The sequence below is a fragment of the Canis aureus genome, chromosome 32 (assembly GCF_053574225.1).
Source record: "Canis aureus isolate CA01 chromosome 32, VMU_Caureus_v.1.0, whole genome shotgun sequence".
NCBI lineage: Eukaryota > Metazoa > Chordata > Mammalia > Carnivora > Canidae > Canis > Canis aureus.
Window position 1 is genome coordinate 6,551,757 of NC_135642.1, and position 19,247 is coordinate 6,571,003.

At 40.6% G+C, this 19,247-nt stretch overlaps 1 protein-coding gene across 33 annotated transcripts in view; it reads left to right on the forward strand.

Annotated features, from left to right (window-relative positions):
* The window catches only part of FMN1 (formin 1), a 438,849-nt gene that overhangs the window by 55,312 nt on the left and 364,290 nt on the right, over positions 1-19,247 (forward strand). For 2 of the 33 annotated variants that reach the window (XM_077880475.1, XM_077880478.1), the window contains one exon: positions 208-332. The exons of 28 other annotated variants lie outside the window; for them this stretch is intronic. In XM_077880475.1, the coding sequence (XP_077736601.1) occupies positions 208-304 (97 nt within the window). In that variant the 3' untranslated portion in view covers positions 305-332. Of the gene's footprint in view, positions 1-207; positions 333-8,329; positions 8,624-19,247 lie in introns of those variants that run through there. 3 more of the 33 variants (XM_077880474.1, XM_077880477.1, XM_077880480.1) reach the window with 3 other exon arrangements.

Sequence of the window (19,247 nt, forward strand, 5' to 3'; positions counted from 1 at the left end):
GCTTTTTGAGGAATCTGATTTCTTCAGGGAAAAAAAAGGATCCATGAATTTTAATTAAAGATTGTATGCTTCAGTAGAAAAGGCATAGATTGCTTTAAAATGGTTTAAAAATAAGTAAGGTAATATTTTTAAATGTGTGTTCCAACCATATGAAAACTTGTGTCCCAGATCTGAGTTTAATATTTAAACCTTGGTGTTACCACACAGCCCATCTTCTTGTGGGAAAACTGAACCTACAGGGAATCGAATATCCAGGGCTAACTTGCAGCTCACAGGAAATATGGAAGCCAGAGGGACAATGTAAGCAACACCGTGAGCAAGCAAACAGATAGGTCAGTACATGGAACTGTACTGTGTGTTTTTAAGATTGAAATACAATTGGCAAATAATATTGTGTGAGTTTAAGATATAGTGTGTTGATTTGATCCATTTATATATTGCTGTATGATTACCACGTAGGCATTTGCTAACACCTTTACCACATCATGTAATTATAATTTCTTCTTTTGTGGTGAGAACAATTAAGATCTGGTCTCTTAGCAACTTTGAAGTTTATAAGCCAGTAAACAAAAGAGACAGATTGGGGGTGTGGGGAGAGGAGACTGATTGGTCTAGCAAATATGTAAAAGAAATATAAGAAACCTAGCAACCAAATATAATGGGTGGACTTTGTTTGAAATATGACTAAAATAAGCCATCTATATAAAAAGACATTTTTGTGACAATCAGGAAAATTGAATACGGACTAGATATTTGATAATACTGAGCAATTATTTGTGAAATTTGTTAGGTATGAAAATGGTATCATGAGTATGTAAGGAAGTCATTCTAAATGCGTGCTCTTGACTAGCATTTCTAACATCACCTGGCAATATATTAGTAATGGAAATTCTCAGCCCCACCCCAAACTTACTGAATAAGAAGCTCTGGGAGTGGGACCCAGCAAAAATAAGAGAATCATTGATGTAAGAACATATCCATATTTTAAAAGAGATACATACTAGGGTATGTGGGGATGAAATGATATAAAGTCTGGGAATGCTTTCACAATTCTTAAGTTAAAATAAAGGTAGGAATTTCATGAAGTAAGTGTGGCAAAATCTTGGTAGTTGTTTTTCTGGGGTAATGCATTTATGTGGCTGCATTATATGGTTCTCTCTCTGTAATTTAGAAATATTACTTAGAAATTTAGGGGGGAAACCTTACATACACACACACACACACACACACCCACAGGAGACATCCTTCTCAGAGAAAACAAACAAAAACTTGATTTTAAATTTTATAAAAACTGGGGCTCCTAGGTGGCTCAAGGGTTGAGCATTTGCCTTTGGCTCAGGTCGTGATCCCGGGGTCCTGGGATAGAGTCCCACATCGGGCTCCCCACAGGGAGCTTGCTTCTCCCTCTGCCTGTGTCTCTGCCTCTCTCTCTCTCTCTCTCTCTCTCTCATGAATAAATAAACAAAATCTTTTTTAAAAAATAAAAAATAAATAAATTTTATAAAAACTTCCATCTTGCCCCAGCAAACTGTGTTTTAGTTTTTGCTTTGCCACTAATGGGTTCTCTTGATAAGTCGGTTTCCCAGGAAGCTCATCCTTATCTGTGAGGTAAAGGAGCTTCGATATGTGGTATGTTGTGAAGGTTCTTTCTAGGCTGCTATCCTTGATACCCTGAGCATTCAGGTGAGTTGTCAGGCTCCTCAGCAGCATTTCTCAAGTCTGGAGTATGATCTGTGGTAGGGTGCTCTCTCGAGCATGGCTTCCCCCTCACTCTCTCTCTCTCCCCTTTGTCTCCCTCTCCCTCTTTCTCATTCTATTTCTATCTCTGTTTCTCTCTCCTTCTCTAGCTTTACATCCAATTCTCATCCCAGAGAACAGCAACATTCTCTGAGATGACTGAGGCCCAGGCACATCACCCTCTGACAGTAAATAAGGTATGAAATTGCATGGAGAGGATCTCCAGGGACTTGAAATATGAGGTGACTTTTAGGTTACATCAGAGATGGTGAAAGCCTGGGTAGATTTTGGGACCTGTTGCTCCTGGCATTTGCCCTGAGCTGCTTCTCTGGCCTCCTCCACCGCCAAGGCCACCACCTCCTCCTAAACAGAGAGACATAGCATAATGGTATAAACTGAGTGGGTTTGGAAGCCCTAATTCATAACTCTCATATTTCAAGAATCCACTTTATTAGGATAATCAAAACTGTGTATCAAGTTTAATAGACAGAAACGGTATCCTTAGTGGTAGGTGGAATCAGGTTATCTAGTAAATCCTGAAAATGCGGAATGGCTTGACTAACTCAAACTTCTGTGTGTTCACCTTGAGAGGTTAAACACAGGGAAGGCTGTATCTCCTAGGGAAGGCTCTGAGGGACATACCAGGTTGTTCTTGGGGTGGGGATGGCTAAGGAGAGTATGGTGGGAACATAGGAACATGATGTGTGCACAGGCGACACATGGCATTGGCAAGAGGGAAGGAAAATGAAACAGGAGGAGGCCAGTGGGGATAAGGAACAATATCTGCAGAGTCCGGCAGCCAGGAGTTGGTGATGCATCTTCAACCTATTGCTCTTCAGATTACCTGATGGAAATCTCATTCCCACAAGTGCAGACAGTCAGTGATAGTGTTCCCACTGACAGAGCAGTTCCTGGATGGCTTTTCCCAGTGTTGGCATTTGCTTACTTTCTCTTCTCATGTTCCTCCATTCCTTTCATTTTCCTGTATTCACTTTGGCCCTGCCGGCACCATAGCAAACAGGTTATGCCTATGGACATTGGCTCAAAAAAGAAACCAGTAGCCACAATGGCAGTTGTTAATTGAGCACTATGTACTGGGCATGAATTGAACAATTGATAAATAGTGTATAGTAATATTTTCATTCAAACCACTATCTATACAATAGTTATTCTCTCCATTTTAGAGATGAAGAGCAGAAAGTCAGAGAAGTGAGGTTGCCAGGTCACTCAGCAACACAGTGGCAGAACCTAGTGTTGAACCTAGGTAGGACCCACTTCAACTATTGTCCCTCATCTCTGCACTTCATTACTGTACCTTCTTTCATCGGTGAGGGGAACAGAATAAAAACCAGGTTCCCGAGAAGTAGGGCAATCTGCTGAGCAGGCCACATGGTACAGAGCACTTTAGGAAGCTACAGTTCTAGGGGCTCCCCTAGTAGCTCAAGGCCCATAAACACATACATAGAGAGGTCAGTTCCCCAGTATGAAGACACACGCAAACATTTCACATAGCATGTTGAAAAGAAATATATTGTTTACTTATAGTAGGAAGATTAATTTCTTGAGTGGAATATGAACAAAAATTATAATCTCCTCTTAGGAAAAAATAAGGACACCAGGGTACTTCCTTGGTGATACCATTAAATATTCTCCCTTGGGCTCATTCAGTGGAGGTTTTCCTGATCACTCAAGTCATACTTGCTCTTTGGGGACTACATTAGTTCAGAATCATATAAGTTTCTTTTTTCTTCTTAGAAGTACATAATTACTCTTCTCATTCAAAGTAGGCAGAGAAATAAGAGAATTCCAGATGCCTCTAAAACTCCTACCTTGCATGTCTCTACCTCTTAGCTATAAGAGGCAAATGAAGTAGAGTGGTGTAGGTGCAGAGTGGTGTAGCAATAGTGAAGGGTCTCACTGCAACAAGGAAGAGGGGAAGGCAAGGGTAGCATTAGCTAAAGAAGCTGTGGATAATAACTACCAACTGCACCATTTGCGTCAATGAATAGATTATCCAGACAGAAAATCAATAAGGAAACATTGCTCTTAAATGACACATTAGACCAGATGGACTTATTATATTTATACAGAACATTCCATCCTAAAACAGCAGAATACACATTCTTCTCAAGGGTACATGAAACATTCTCCAAAAATGGATCATATGTTAGGCCACAAAACAAGTCTCAACAAATTCAAGAAAATTGAATTCATATCAAGCATCTTTTCTGACCACGATGGTATGAAAGTAGAAATCAATTATAAGAACAACTCAAAAAACTACAAATATGTGGAGATTAAACAACATGTTACGACTACATAGATTATCTCCTTTGAACAAATCAAAGGAGAAATTTTAAAAACTACCTGGAAATAAATGAAAACAGAATTACAGCATACCAAAATCTATGGGCCATGGCAAAAGTGGTTCTAAGAGGGAGGTTTGTAAGATTACAGGCAAACTTCAAGAAATAAGAGAAATCTTAAGCAATTTATGCCTAAAGGAACTGGAAAAAGAAGAACAAGTGAAAGCTAAAGTTATTAGAAGGAATGAAATAATGAAGGTCAGAGTGCAAATAAATGAAATAGAGACTAAAAAGACAAAAGAGAAGATTAGTGATACTAAGAGCTGGTTCTCTGAAAACATAAACAAAATGGACAAATATTTAGCTAAATGCACCAAGAAAGAGAAGGCTTAAATAAATAAAATCAGAAATGAAAAAGAAATTACAGCTAATACTACAGAAATACAAGGAATAAGAGACCACAACGAACAATATACATGAACAAATTGAATAACCTAGAAGAAATGGATAAATTCCTAGAAACTTAAAATCTTCCAAGACTGAATCATGAAGAAAAAAAAAAAAACTGAATAGATCAGTGTCCAGCAAGGAGACTTCATCAGTAATCAAGAACTATATATGACAAACCCAGCTAATATTATCCTCAATGGTGAAGAGCTAAAAGCTTTTCCTGTAAAAATCAGGAACAAGACAAAGATGCCCACACTCTCCCCGCTTTTATTCTATATAATATTAGAAGTCCTAGCCCAGCAATTAGATAAAAAATGAAATGAAGTCATCCAAATTGGAGAAGGAAGAAATAAAACTGTCATAATTTGAAGATGACATGATATTATACATAGAAAACCCTAAAGATTCTACCAGTAACTGTTAGAATTAATAAATGATTTCAGTAAAGTTTCAGGATACAAAGTTCATATATACTGTTGCATTTCTATGCACTAATAGCAAACTATCAGAATGAGAAATTAAGAAAATACTCTGGGGCATCTGGCTGGCTCAGGCAAAGAGCATGCGACACTTGAGCTAGAGGTTGTGAATTCAAACCCCACATAGGGTATAGAAATTACTTAAATAAATAAAACTTAAGAAAAAGAAATCCTATTCACAACTGCATCAAAAAGAATATCTGGGAATACGAACAAGGGGTAGTGGAAGGGGAGGTGGGCGGGGTGACGGGGTGACTGGGTGATGGGCACTGAGGGGGGCACTTGATGGGATGAGCACTGGGTGTTATATTATATGGTGGCAAATTGAACTCCAATAAAAAAGTATACAAAAAAAATAAACCATATCTGACTAGGTCATTGGCTACATTATCCCTTTGCAATAAGATTATAACATGGTATACATTATACACATCATGTTTTCTTAGGATTAAACTCCTGTTGCATAAAAAAAAAAGAATATCTGGGAATAAATTTAACCAAAGAGGTAGAAGAACTATAACTGAAAACTGTAAGACATTAATTAAAGAAATTGAAGAAGACACAGATAAATGGAAAGATGTTCCATGCTTATGGATTGAAAGAATTAACATTGGTAAAATGTCCATACTCCATAAAGCAGTCTACAAATTCAGTGCAATTCCTATCAAAATTCCAATAGCATTTTTCACAGAGGTAGAACAAATAATTCTAAAATTTATATGGAACACAAAATATCCCAAATAACCAAAACAATCTTGAGAAAGAAGAACAAAGTTGGAGATATCATGCTCCCTAATCAAATTGTACTACAGATTTATAGTATTCAAAACAGTATGATATTGGCATAAAAACAGATATATAGATCAATGGAACAGAGTAGAAAGGCCAGAAAGAAATAAACCCACACATATATGGTCAATTAATTAATGACAAAGGAACCAAGAATGTACAATGGAGAAAGGTCAGTCTCTTCAATAAATGGTACCAGAAAAACTGGACCACTATCTTATGCTATATACAAAAATTAACTCAAAATGAATTAAAGCCTTGAATATCAGATTTACAAACCATGAAAATATAGCTGGTAAGCTCCTTGACATTAGTCTTAGTGATATTTTTTTTAATCTGACTTCAAAGGTAAGGAAAACAAAAGCAAAAAATTAACAAATGGGACTACGTCAACCTAAAAAGCTTCTGCACAGTGAAAGAAACCATCTATAAAACAAAAAGGCAACCTACTGGGGGCACCTGGGTAGCTCATCTGTTTTGGCTCAGGTCGTGATCCTGGGGTCCTGGGATTGAGTCCTTCTGCCTGTGTCTCCTTCTGCCTGTGTCTCTGCCTCTCTCTTTGTCTCTCATGAATAAATAAATCTTTAAAAAAAAAGAAAGGCAACCTACTGAATGTGAAGATATTTGCAAATCATATACCCGATAAAGGGTTAATTTCTAAAATATAGAAGAGCTCATACAACTCAATACCAAAAACCCCCAAACAATTTGGTTAAAAAAATGGGGAGAAGATCTAAATAGAAATTTTTCCAAAGAAGACAGGCCAGTGAAAAGATGCTCAGCCTCACTAATCATCAAGGCAATGCAAATCAAAACCACAATGAGATATCACCTCATACCTATTAGAATGGCTGGTATCAAAAAGACAAGAAATAATAGGGATTGGCAAGGGCGTAGGGAAAAGAAACCCTCAGGCACTACTGGTGGGAATGTAGAGGTATGTCAAAATCTAAAAAAGAACTACCATATGATCCAGCAATTCCACTTCTAGGTATATATCCAAAGAATACAAAAACACTAATTCAAAAAGATATGTATACTCCTATATTTATTGCAGCATTGTTTACACAGCAAAAATATGGAAACAATCTAAATGTCTACTGATAGATAATTGGATGAAGATGTGGTATATATACAGAATGGAATATAGCTCAGCCATAAAGAAGGAAATGCTGCTGTTTGCAACAACATGGGTGAACCTTCAAGGTTTATGCTAAGTAAAATAATCTAGACAGAGAAAGGCAAATACCACATGACCTCACCTATATGTGGAATCTAAAAAATCAAAATGAATAAACAAAATAAAAAACAGGCTCATAGACATGGAGAATAATAGATGGAGGAGAAGGGGTTTGATTGAGGCAACATGGGTAAAGGGGATCGAGAAGTACAAACTAAGAGGTTTTTTAAAGATTTTTATTTATTTATCTGAGAGAGAGAGCATGAACTGGGGTAGGAGTAAAGGGAGAAGCAGACTGAGCAGGGAGCCAAACACGGGACTTGATCCCAGGACCCTGGGATCATGACCTGAGGTAAAGGCAGATGCTCAACCAACTGAGCCACCTAGACACCCCAAACTAAGAGTTTTTATAGTACAAGTTTTTATAAAACACACTTATTATAAAATAAGTCATGGAGATATAATGTATTAGCATAGGGAATATAGTCAATAATATTGTATTAATTTTGTGTGGTGACAGTGGTAACTAGGCTTACTGTGACGACCATCACACAATATTTACAAATGTTGAATCACTATGTTATTTAGCTGAAACTAATATAATATTGTATATCAACCATGCCTCAATTTTTTAAATATTTGCAAAAAGAACCACCAACTGCAATGATATCTGTGTATACATAGTGTTGCTTATATAGAACTTCTATATGCATTATTATTAGATCCTCACAAAAATCCCCATGAGGTGGGTGGATATATTTCTGTCTGTCTTTTTTTAGTTTTATTTTATTTTATTTTATTTGTCTTTTTAAAAAATTATTTATTGGGTTTATGTCCTACCTTTTTCCAGAAAGGATTTGAGGGAATTGCATTCAACATCACACATAAAATACATTTATTAAAACAGATGATAAGAATTTAAGAACAAACATTCTTTTGATAGGGTTGTATGATCTGAACTAATTTTGGATCCAAAACACTATGGAGCCTTCAACATGATCCTTGCTCTGTTTTCAAGAGTATAACCTTGTTCAACAAGGAAATCCCTTGGTTAGATGCTTTCATCCTGAAATATCATGGTTTAAAATTAGGAAGCAGGAGTTTAAAAACTATCTGGTACTTTCGCCTTGTTGGTTTGAAACCTGGGAGAGTTCCCTGGGTGAAATCTGAATCTGGATCCTGTACAGAAGGCCACTCCCGATTGGTAGGTGACAGGTTTAATAAGCAAATGAACTTATGTACCAGGCTTGTCTTCCGTAGCCACAAGACAGGGAGGTCTACACGCCTACCCACCTGAATCTTAGAAGTTTATATAGAGCCCTTAACTGGGCTTCATCATGGGTACCATTCGGGTTGTCTGAATAACACAGTGCTCTCTCTCTCTCAAGGCTGCATCCTTGACATGGCTGCTCATGTGGGAACACTAGAATGTGGAATTCCAGAGACGGGAAGTGGGGGAAGGGATCAGGAGCCCCCCCCATTGCCCCACAACCTGTGGTCACGTCATTTCAAAGACCTCCAGGACTGTTCCTGTTTGAAATTGTGCCCAATCACACTCATCTGTGTTTATGCTTGTGCTTCTGTCTTTATTTCTGTGGGTCTGTAGTGTATGTGCATAAATGTGTAATTTTCATGTTCTTGCCAGAGATGTAAACCTTTTCAAGACTATTACCTTTGTGTGTGATTCCTTTTTGTTTGCTTGCTTGCTTAAAGATCTTATTTATTTATTCATGACAGACACAGAGAAAGAGGCAGAGACATAGGCTGAGAGAGAAGCAGGTTCCCCGAGGGAAGCCTGATGCAGGACTCTATCCCAGGACCCCAGGATCATGACCTGAGCTGAAGGAAGATGCTTAACCACTGAGCCCCCCAGGTGCCCTTGTGTGTGATTCCAATCAGTTCTGTCCTTGAGGCAGAGTCCAGTTCCACTCAACTAAGGATGGAGCTAAGAGGCAAAGAGGGTGACTCACTAGGAAAATAGCAGGCAGAAGACTTTGAAGAACCACCTATCCTTCCTGTTTTACCACATTGCCATGTGCTCTGTGGCCATGACCTCTCTCTGTGTGGTGACCATAAGCACAGCAGGCATTATGATCATTTTGTTTTTTATCTGCAAGGCACTCAGAAATCCTTCATTCAGCAGTATTTATTGAGCACTTGTCATGTATTCAATACTGTTCTAGGTATAGTGGATAGTGGTCGCAGCAGTGACAGACCAAAAAAAAAAAAAAAAAAACCAATCCCATTCTAGAGAGGTGAGGACCAAAATATCAAGTCATCTGTAAGTTCTATACTATGTTAGCCAGGCACATGTGTGATGGGAAGAAACAAAGCTGAAAGCAGGTCAGAGACAGCCGCCAGAGTCTGTCCCATAGTTTTATGGTCCAAAGAATCGGAATCTTAGTATTGATATATAATGCCCAATGATATTCCATCCAGTCTTAAGTAATATATATTTTTAAAGATTTTATTTATTTGAGAGAGAGAGCAAGAGTGCTCACATAGAGCAGGATCCCCACTAAAGAGAGAACCCAGTGTGGGACACGGTCCCAGGACCCTGGGATGGTGACCTGGGCTGAGGGCAGATGCTTAACCAACTGAACCACTCAGGTGCCCCTTAAGTAATATATTTTAATAATCTTGCATAACCTTGAGGAAGTGACCTAACTATTGCACTAGCACCCCATGGAGAGAGTCACTTCTTACCATAGGCCTTGCCTGCTAGGCTTTTGGTTTTTCCAGCTTTTCTCCTGCCAAGAGGCCTCCTTAATCTTCAGGGGGTTGCTTTTCTCACATTTCAGAAGGACAGTGCATACTTATGTCAGGTGCGAAAGGGATCTTTCCTACTTGGTGCCAGCAAGAAGAAGCGCTAGGGAAGGCAGATGGACAGAGCAGACATTCTCTTCTCTAACTGGGTTATTCTGTGCTCTGGCTTATCTTATTTTGAGATCTTCCCACTGTTGTTCAGTTGGTACCAACATTTAAAAATCAGTCTTCTTTTTATTTTCAGGGACATATCTTTACAAAAGAGAGGGGGTGAGATTCCAAAGGCTCTCAACATATTACACTGCCTTTTGAAGAAAAATATGTAGACTGACTTCTGGGACCAGGGCCCCAAACAGTGGTTTAACATCTTGCATGCTTCTTGGTTTTGTTGTGTGTGGATCAAACAGCACATCATTTGAATTTTAATACTTTCACAAAATTTCCCTGGGGAACCAAGGAAGAAGGAGAGGCATTGGAAGGTTATCTGAAGGGAGAAAATCAACAAACAAAGTGTTTCAAATGTAGGCTTTGTTTTAACTGCAAAACACTGTGGCTCAGATGCATTTTTTTAAAGGTTTTTTTTTTCAAAGAAAAGCCAAGAAAGATTAATCAACTCTCCCAGGGTCATAGTTTTCTTTTTCCTTTCAGTGCCTTTGCATTTAACCTTGTGGCTGACAGCCCAACAGTTGGTTGTGAAGCTGTCACTATCCACTGCTATTTTCCTAATGTCTGCAGCAAATCCAGACAGCCAGGTACAAGGTGGGGTCATGATGCAACTGGAGAACTTGTTTTGAAACAGTGTTTTTCATGGCAAGCACACTTTTTAAATATAGATTGTCATTTACTGGGTAGTTTGGGAGGAGGTAGGCTGGACCTATCAGCTCAGTGATCCCCATCTATGCTGCTTCCAGAGCCATCCTTGGGCCATTAGGAAACAACCTTGCCATTGTTTGGTTTGCTTCTTTTAAGCTTTATGTCAATTCCTATAACTCCATTTAAAATTAGTGGAATTAATGATCAAACTTGATAGTTCATTCGGTCGACTTATTATTCCATAGAAAGCAGTGGTTTCCTGGCTGTTTTGTTGTATAGTTCACAAAGCTTTGTGGTTTGGTGGTAGCCCCTTGAACTATTGTCTTGTCTGCTGCATAGATTGGAAGTAAACACAATCTACCTGTGTTCTTCTGAACCCAAGCAAATTGTCTGGTGTATGTACCCTTAGTTATATTTATCGTAAAACACATGGAAAGGTTAATGGGCTCCCTTCTTTGCCTCAAAGATGTGTGAACATGCCTCTGTGGTTTTAGGATCCTTTGAAGAAGGCATCAATACTCAGTTATTATTACTCATAATTATAGAAAATTAGGGATAGAGAAGGTATAATCTTCCTAATAAGAAGATCATCTAGCTTCATCTGTATTCCTAGCACAGAGTTCCAGGGAGAGGAAGGCACTTGTCTAAGGTCAAGTAGCTAGTTGGTACCAGAGCCAGGATGAGGACAAGGTCTCCAGCATTCTGGGCGATGCACTTTCCTCCACAAAGCTGTGATCCTGTGTGTGTTCTTTCGCCAACTCGTTTGCAATTGTAGACTTCATGGGTCCACATAGTGAGAGGCGGGCCCCCTTAGAAATCATCTGTTCTGAGTCTTTCACTTTATGTGATCACAGGGAAGCCTAGAGAGTCTTAGTGTGTTGCCCACACTCAGAGGTTGGTAAGTGCTGGAACTGAGTCTAGAGGCCAGGTGCTCTGACTCCCCATCTGAGGCTCTTTCAACTAACAATGTGCTTCTCCATCAATGGCTGTGCCTTGGAGAGTGTTTTAACTTGGAACTTAAGGGCTCCTATGAATTCAGTTGCATAATCCTCTTTAGAGTTGTGCTTGTGAAGTGTGCAAGTAGTTCTGCATGATGACGGCACCTAACACGGGAGGCAAAGGGACGTGGTGCTCTGCCTCCAGTTTGCTTTGTGACTGTTGACTGTCACTAGGCTCAGCTTTCTCCTGTACTGTCAAGTGAGGCCCATGAATTCCGTGTTGCAGACGAAGAATTCTGTGGTTCTTTCCCAGACGGGTGTGTTTCTTTGTGTTTTGTCCAGTAGAGGGAGTTGTGTGCTCACAGACCAACCCCCCCACCCCCCGCCCCCCCATCCTCCTCCAGGTTTTTTGTTGTTGTTTTGTTGTTGTTGTTTTTAAATATAGAGAGTGTAGTGAAAGAGATGCAAGTCTGGACAAGATATCATGTGGGAGGAGCTGGAGGTGGTGGTGGAAGAGCTGAGGTGGCTGGGCTGCTTGGAATTAGCAAGGGAAATTGAAAGTATTCCTAGGAGACAGATCATCGGGGGCCCCAGCCACTCTTTATAGGTTGATGCTGTGCCAAGAGGGATGATTGGCTAGGAAGCTGCTGGTTTGGATGTTCCTGTAGTTTTATCCTCTGCTCTTAGGTGTGGTAAGTAGCCTGGGTGTAATATAGCATGATGTCATGCCAGTCCTGGGCGAGGGCTCCTTCTCCAAGTGGCATAAAGTGAGCTCCATTAGGAAGAACTATAACATCTCCCGTTGGCACCCTGCTGCTCTCAGGTGGCTTCTGCATGCACGAAGCCTGAAGCCATGTACTGAGGTCTGGGAAAGATCAGCTGACTCTTTCATCTCCAGTTAAGGTCACAGGCTACAGTGGGTCACAAGATAATCCCAAGAAAAAATGAAATACCCATTTCTTCTGTAAAGCATGTAAGCACAGGGAGGAAAACTTTGTTATAGGCTCAGCCAGAGAAATGGAAGCTCTTAGAATAATTTTGGAGAAGTGCTGCTTTATTGAAAATATCCAGCTGGTCATATTTTGGACCATTGGAATTGAGACAAGCATATACAGCCAGGAAAGGGGGGAGGGATAGCAAGAGCGAGAAGGAGGAGCCAGCTTGGGAGTTAGAGAGTTGACGGTGGAGATGAAGAAAAGAAGAAAAAGAAAATCCTTGACTTCCTTCTGACCCAGCTGTGGAAAATATTATTTCTGATCCCTTGCTAACTGGTCTGAAGGATTGCCCTGGGTGGCATAGGGCATTCCAGGGCTCTTCCTAGGACCCGGATGTCTTTATTTCCATTCTTTTTTTTTTTTTTTTTTATTTCCATTCTTATAGAGAGGGTCTAGGCAGGTCTAGGCAGCCTTGATAACAGGCTTCATTTAATCTGTATCTTTCTCCCACGATCTGAAAGAGCTTTTCTCACATATTATTTAAGCAACACTTAGTGGCGGGTGAGGCATTTCTGTAACTTGAGATGGAGGACCCCCAGAGGGCCTATTTCTAGTAAGTGTTGACTGCATTTCCCCTACTTTTCTATGCTCTTGGCTGCCACCTTCATCAATTCCCTGATGCCCTGACCCAGTGGCCACCCAGGCAGTTGCCTGTAGTGATATTAGCATCTGCCTCTATAAAACTCATGCTGATAGATGTGTGCGTGAAGGATACCTCTTGAGGTGAGGACTTGCCCTTGTGTATTCTGTTCACAATCTATGAGAAATCACATGGAATATACGGTGATGTGATCCCTGCCCCATAGGAGCCAACCTGAATGTGACCCATGGTGAACAAATATACTGAAGGTCAGTTGTGATTAGAGATTTTTCAAAACCTATTTCCATCTTCAACAACATTGATTTGTTCAGAGAGAGCACCATATAAGTCCATAAAAACAGTAACCATCTTCATCCTCATCAAATTACAACTTCTTTATAATTTATACTATTTTTACAGATATCTTGTTTGCTCTTTTCGACCAACCGTCATTGCAAATACTGGAAGAACGACAGCATGGTAGAAAGAATCAGATAACTTTCTAAGCCTTCTAGAATAAATATCTTCTTCTCTTTTAGAAAAAATTCATTTGACATGACACATATATTCTTATATATTTCATTATGGAAATTTTACATATACCTATCATTACAGAAACCCTTGGAAGCAAACTTATTTGCTTTGAATTATTTTTAAAACAACTAATATATTTCATTATGGAAAATTTACATATACCTATCATTACAGAAACCCTTGGAAGCAAACTTATTTGCTTTGAATTATTTTTAAAACAACTAAATAAAAACTGCCTGGGATGCCTGGGTCGCTCAGTTGGTTAAGTGTCTGTCTGCCTTTGACTCAGGTCTTGATCTCAGGGTCCTGGGATCGAGCCCCACATCGAGCTCCCTGCAGTCTTTTCTTCTTGTGTGCCCCATAGTGCTCTGCACTTACCTTTTTGCAGCACTTACCGTGCCATATTCTAATTGCTTTTTTGCTTCCAAATCTCTTCTACAAGACTGCAAACTCTTGAGAAAAGAGGCCCTGTCTGACTTACTGTAACATTCTTGCACTCAGTGTAGTACTTGGCACCTTGTATTAGTCTGTCAGGACTTGTATTAGGCTGCTCAGGTGACTATAAGGAATTACCACAGCCTGCACAGCCTAAACAGCAGATATTGATTTCTCTCACAGTTCTGGAGACAGGAAGTCTATGATCAAGGTGCCAGCACCTCCTCTGTGCCTTCTCTTCTCAGCTCGGATGGCTGCCCTCTTGTTGCCTTTTCATACCGTCGCCTCTCTGTGCACTCGTATACCCATGGTGTGTCTTAATCCCTCTATGTAAAAATATCAACCAGATAGATAAGGGCCCATCCAAACGGCCTCATTTAAACTGAATTGCATCTTGGGGTGCCCGGCTGGCTCAGTTGGAAGAGCATGCGACTCTTCATCTCAGGGTCATGAGTTTGCACTCCACGTTGGGTGTAGAGATGACTTAAATAAACAAGCAAATAAATAAACTTAAAAAAATAAACTTAAGAACCTTTTTTAAAGGCCCTATCTCCGCATGCAGTCATATTCTGAGGTACTGGGGGTTAGGGCTTCAACATATGGATTTTAGAGGAACACAATTCCGTCCATTACATTACTCTTTACATATTTTGATTGTGAAGTATTTGATGTGCTTGTAGATGAATAAGAAGATATTTACATTCTCGCATCCTACCTTTGGGATATCCGTCCACTCCTTTCCAGCCAGAGGTCTGAATAACAAAGACAGTCTGGTATCTTACAGAATGCACCAGACTGGGAGTCAAAGCTCTGGGCCCGTACCTTGGCTCTGCCAGTGCCCAACTGCATGGCCACCCCTGACATCAGTCTCCTCGTCTGTCAAACTGGGATAATAACACCTACTGCAGTAGGTGGTTGTGACACTGGGTGAGGTCATGCATATGGGGGTGTCTAATATAATGCATGCCATGAAGTAGACATCAGAAAATGCCAGTTCAACCTGTCATTTCAAAGGTATGTTAGAAATAGGAAATATTTCACTTTTGTAATAAGAGAGGGCTCAGGTATTGACAAAGCTCTAAAATCTCCCTTGGTTATTTGGGCACACTGCTAGTCCAGCCTCAGATTTATTTTAGCTCAGTTAAGATTAGATTTATTTCAGCTGAGTTAAGATTAGCTATTTACTAATCTTTTCTTGTTAAAAAAAAGACAGGTTTTTTATATTTAAGACATTTGTTAATAGCCTAGAATTTCCAGATTTCACTGAACGATTTCACTTCTTGCTCCAAAATTCTGGTAGCTAATTGTGTTCTGGTGTTGCCTAACTGCTTTTCTCACTGGGAGTTGGGTTACTTGAGCTTGAAAATTGTCTTTACATAAAATATGATGTCTCAGGGTAATGACCACGATACCTTCTGTGAGGTATCTTATGCCTGGGCCTTGAAACGTCCTGGGAATGTAAATTCTCCCGTTAGGATTTGGAAAGAGTAATTTCACTGACCAACAAATGGTGAGCTGTGAGAGCACAGATAGAGGCCAGTGAATCTTTAGGATCCTTCAGGAATCAGAGCCCTCATTGCTGCTTTTATCTAAGCAATGGTCATGGCCAAATTTTCAGCTGATCGGCTTCTGATTGCCTTTCTCTGAGGGTGTTAGGAATTATGTTCCTTGGTCGTTTACAAATCTGCTCTTTACTCTCCTTTTTCAGGTCCGGGTGCTTGCTTTCCCGGTTTCCCCATCCTGCTTCAGACAGGCCTCTCTGCTCATCCCATCACTGTGCTCTCCTCTGCCTTATTCCTGCCTTATTCCTGGTTTCTGTTCCAACAAGCCCGCAGCCTACATCTCACTTACTGTCTTTTCTTCCTGTCTGCAGACCTGCCTCCATGGCTGGGCATTCTGCCAAGACCTCCATCTCTGCCTCCCATTGTCTCTGTCTGCCTCGTGTCCTGTTGCTGCCTTTTCCCCTTCTGTCTCCAAACTCTCGTCTAGAATGAGCAGAGGCATGGGATCCCTCAGTGCACAGCTCCTTGTTGCCCTTCAGGGAGACCTAGGGATAGGACCTTGGATTTGTTGCACCTACTTCTCCACAGACCCTGCTAGTGGCTGTGGCATCGCTGTCTGCATCAACACCACTACCACAAAACCTTTCTGAAGTCACAGCTTGGGCTGGGGATAGCCTCTGAGGAGGAAGTTTTACTTCCGGGGGTGGGGAGTGGGACTGGCACTATTTTTGGTCAAATAGATGAGAAGGAGGCTTTGGTTGGAATGGAGCTGGGTTGAAAATATTTTCATTTCAAATATTATGCTGCTTGAGTAGCTTTTTAGGACACTTGCACATTTGGCTTTCTTTCTTTCTTTTTTTTTAAGATTATCTATTTACTTATTTGAGAAAGCACAGAGAGCACAAGCAGGAAGTGGGGGGGAGAGGGGCTCAGAGGGAGAAGCAGACTCTCCACTGAGCAGGGAGCCCAATGCAGGGCTTGATCCCAGGACCCCCAGCATCATGACCTGAGCTGAAAGCAGAATTGAGTTGGTAGGAAGGTCTTAGGATCCAAGTTGAACCCAGAGAAGTATTAACCATGGCATAACTGAAAATTAGTGGATATCTGTGGTTGGGTAAGGATGAGCTAGCCAACCATTTGATTTATTTTGAGATTACAGCCATAAAGGAAAACAGGTCTAGCCTCACCCCCTTACTGCTCAAGGGAAGGTGAGAGGGGCAATCTCCTCCTTGCTCCTAATGGGCAGGACTCTGCCTCTCCCCACCCAGCTCCTAATGCTCAGCGTGTCTTTTTGCAGCATGCACCTTGTGCTTTCCTCTGACTTGTGTATGTAACTGTGCATGTATCCTCTTTGCAGTCAGCCAGCCATAGTCTTTCTTGGTCAGAAAAGCCACTCTGCCCTTTAATCAAAAAAGCATTTATCCTACTTTGCAGTTACATGGCCACAGTTATTTATGGGTATCAGTTTTTCTTCCTAAAATTTCAGAGCCAAAGGAGTCACCGGGAAGGCGCATCTAGGAGAGTTCAGGTTTCATAGCCCTGCAGATTGGTGGTTCTAGTAATTTTGTCTTCCTCTCCTTCTCTGGTTTCTGCTCTAACTTGCAACCTACACTGCTGGTTTTTTTTTTTTTTTTTTTTTTTTTTTTTTGCCCTGTCTTCCTGTCTGCTATGCTGTCTCCAGTCTGGGCATGCTGCCAGAACTTGCAGCTCTCTTTCTTCAACCTATTCCCTCCCTCTTGTCTTTCTCTCTCTGGCCTACTGCAGGAGAAGCACAAGTGTAAGAATCCTCAGCTAAATTTGTGGGACTTTCTCAGTGAGTTTTGGAGCTGATATATGATAACATTGACTACAGATCATATAAATACCCTGCAGGTCAGAAGAGATGTAGAGTTGGCCTGTCTTGAAAAAATATTAGACCTTATAGGCACTACTCTCTACCGTCTGTGCCCAGCTTCCTTTGTAGCTTCATCTTGCACTTTGCTTCTCTGCCAAACTCTGGGTCTCAAGGCTCTACATTTTTTCTGAGCACCCTGTGCTGCTCTGTCGGGCCACTTGCCCATGGTGTCCTCCTGCTTCCTCTCTATCCAACCCTTGCCCAGCAGATGCTCCACTGAGCACAGAGCCCAACAGCAAGGGGCTTGATCTCACCCTGAGGCCATGACCTGAGCCAAAATCAAGAGTCAGAGGCTTAACCCACTGAGCCACCTGGCACCCCACTGACTACCCCCATCTTATTTCTATATATCAGAACTTTTTAACAGTGGGCTTCAATGCTTTTTCAAACCACATGGAATTAATTGTCCTTTATCTGGCAATAGCACCCTATTTTGCCTTTGAGTAACCACCTCTCACTTTCTTACTTGTGATAAGGATGAGGCTGATCTCCTGGATCTAGAAGTAGTCATGTGATCTAGGACTGGACAATGGGATTTCACATCACATCACCACTTGGTGACCACATTTCCAAGTTATTCTATGGAGAGTGGTTCCTGGGTCTTTCGCTAGAACAGTTGGGACACTTTCTTAGTAGCTATGATTACAAAAGCTAGAAGGGCATAATTCTGAAGCTGTACTAGATCACTTTGACTCCACAAGGGGAAAGAAAGCTGAAAGATGTAGAGAGATTCTTTATATCACTTGAGTACCTACATCCAGCCATGCCCATGCCTTGGACTTTTGGGTTGTATGAGCTAATAAATTCCATGTTCTTAAGGCAGGTTAGCTGGATTTCTGTCACTTTCAACAAAGAGAGTTCTAACCACATTTCTTCAGTGGGGCCAGAAGGCCAAATGGAGGAAGAAGTATGTTGATATTGGGATAGAGAGTCATGGAAGGGATGTATCTCTCTTGGATATCTAAGTCTGTGTCAAAGCACATATCCCATTAAATAGCTACCTTTGCTTGACCAACAACCTTCACCACATCTCCTGCCCAGGTATGTTAGATTTATTTTTTTTTACTTCTGGGATAGACAGATTCTAGATCTTATTATTTATCTCTTGAAGACATGATCAACACTTAATATGCTATGACATAACTTTGCGGAATACTTGCCACACACAGCATTAGTTTTATGTCATGTATTCATTTAAGGAATTTGGATTGAATTAAATGTGTATACTATTAGGTTGTAGGGGGCCTTGAATGCCAGGTTTGAATGCCAGAAAGACTGTTTACCTAATGTAATAGACCACAAAAATAGCCATGGAAGACTTTTGAGCAGAGGAGTGATATGATCCTAGCAATGATGCAGGAAGATTAACCAGACAGTAGTCGCATAAAGGGTGGCAAGAGACTAGAAAAAGGAAAGTCAGTTGGTGATGATTGAAGTTGATAGAAAGAAAAGGATAGATATGAAAAACATTGTCCAAATAGACCCACACAGCTTAACCATCTGGCATTAAGAGAAAGAGAGGTATCCTAGATGATTCCAAAATTTGAGTCTTAGTGGAAAGGCTATGGTCTAAACCCATTGAGTTGTGCAAGCAAGGGCGGATTGTTTAACCTCTCTTGGCCTATCTTTTCACTTGTAAGTGACATTAATGGTAACTATATAACTGGATGTTTTGAGCAACATCTGTAAAGCTTTTAGTTCATGTCTGGCACGTAGCATATGCTAAATAAATTTTAGTGTCCCTTAGTAAGATTGGATAACCTGTACTATGTCAACCTTCTACCATCCCCACATATAGTAAGTAAGATATAGGAAGTTCCTTCTCCTTTCAGATTACGTAGCAAGATGA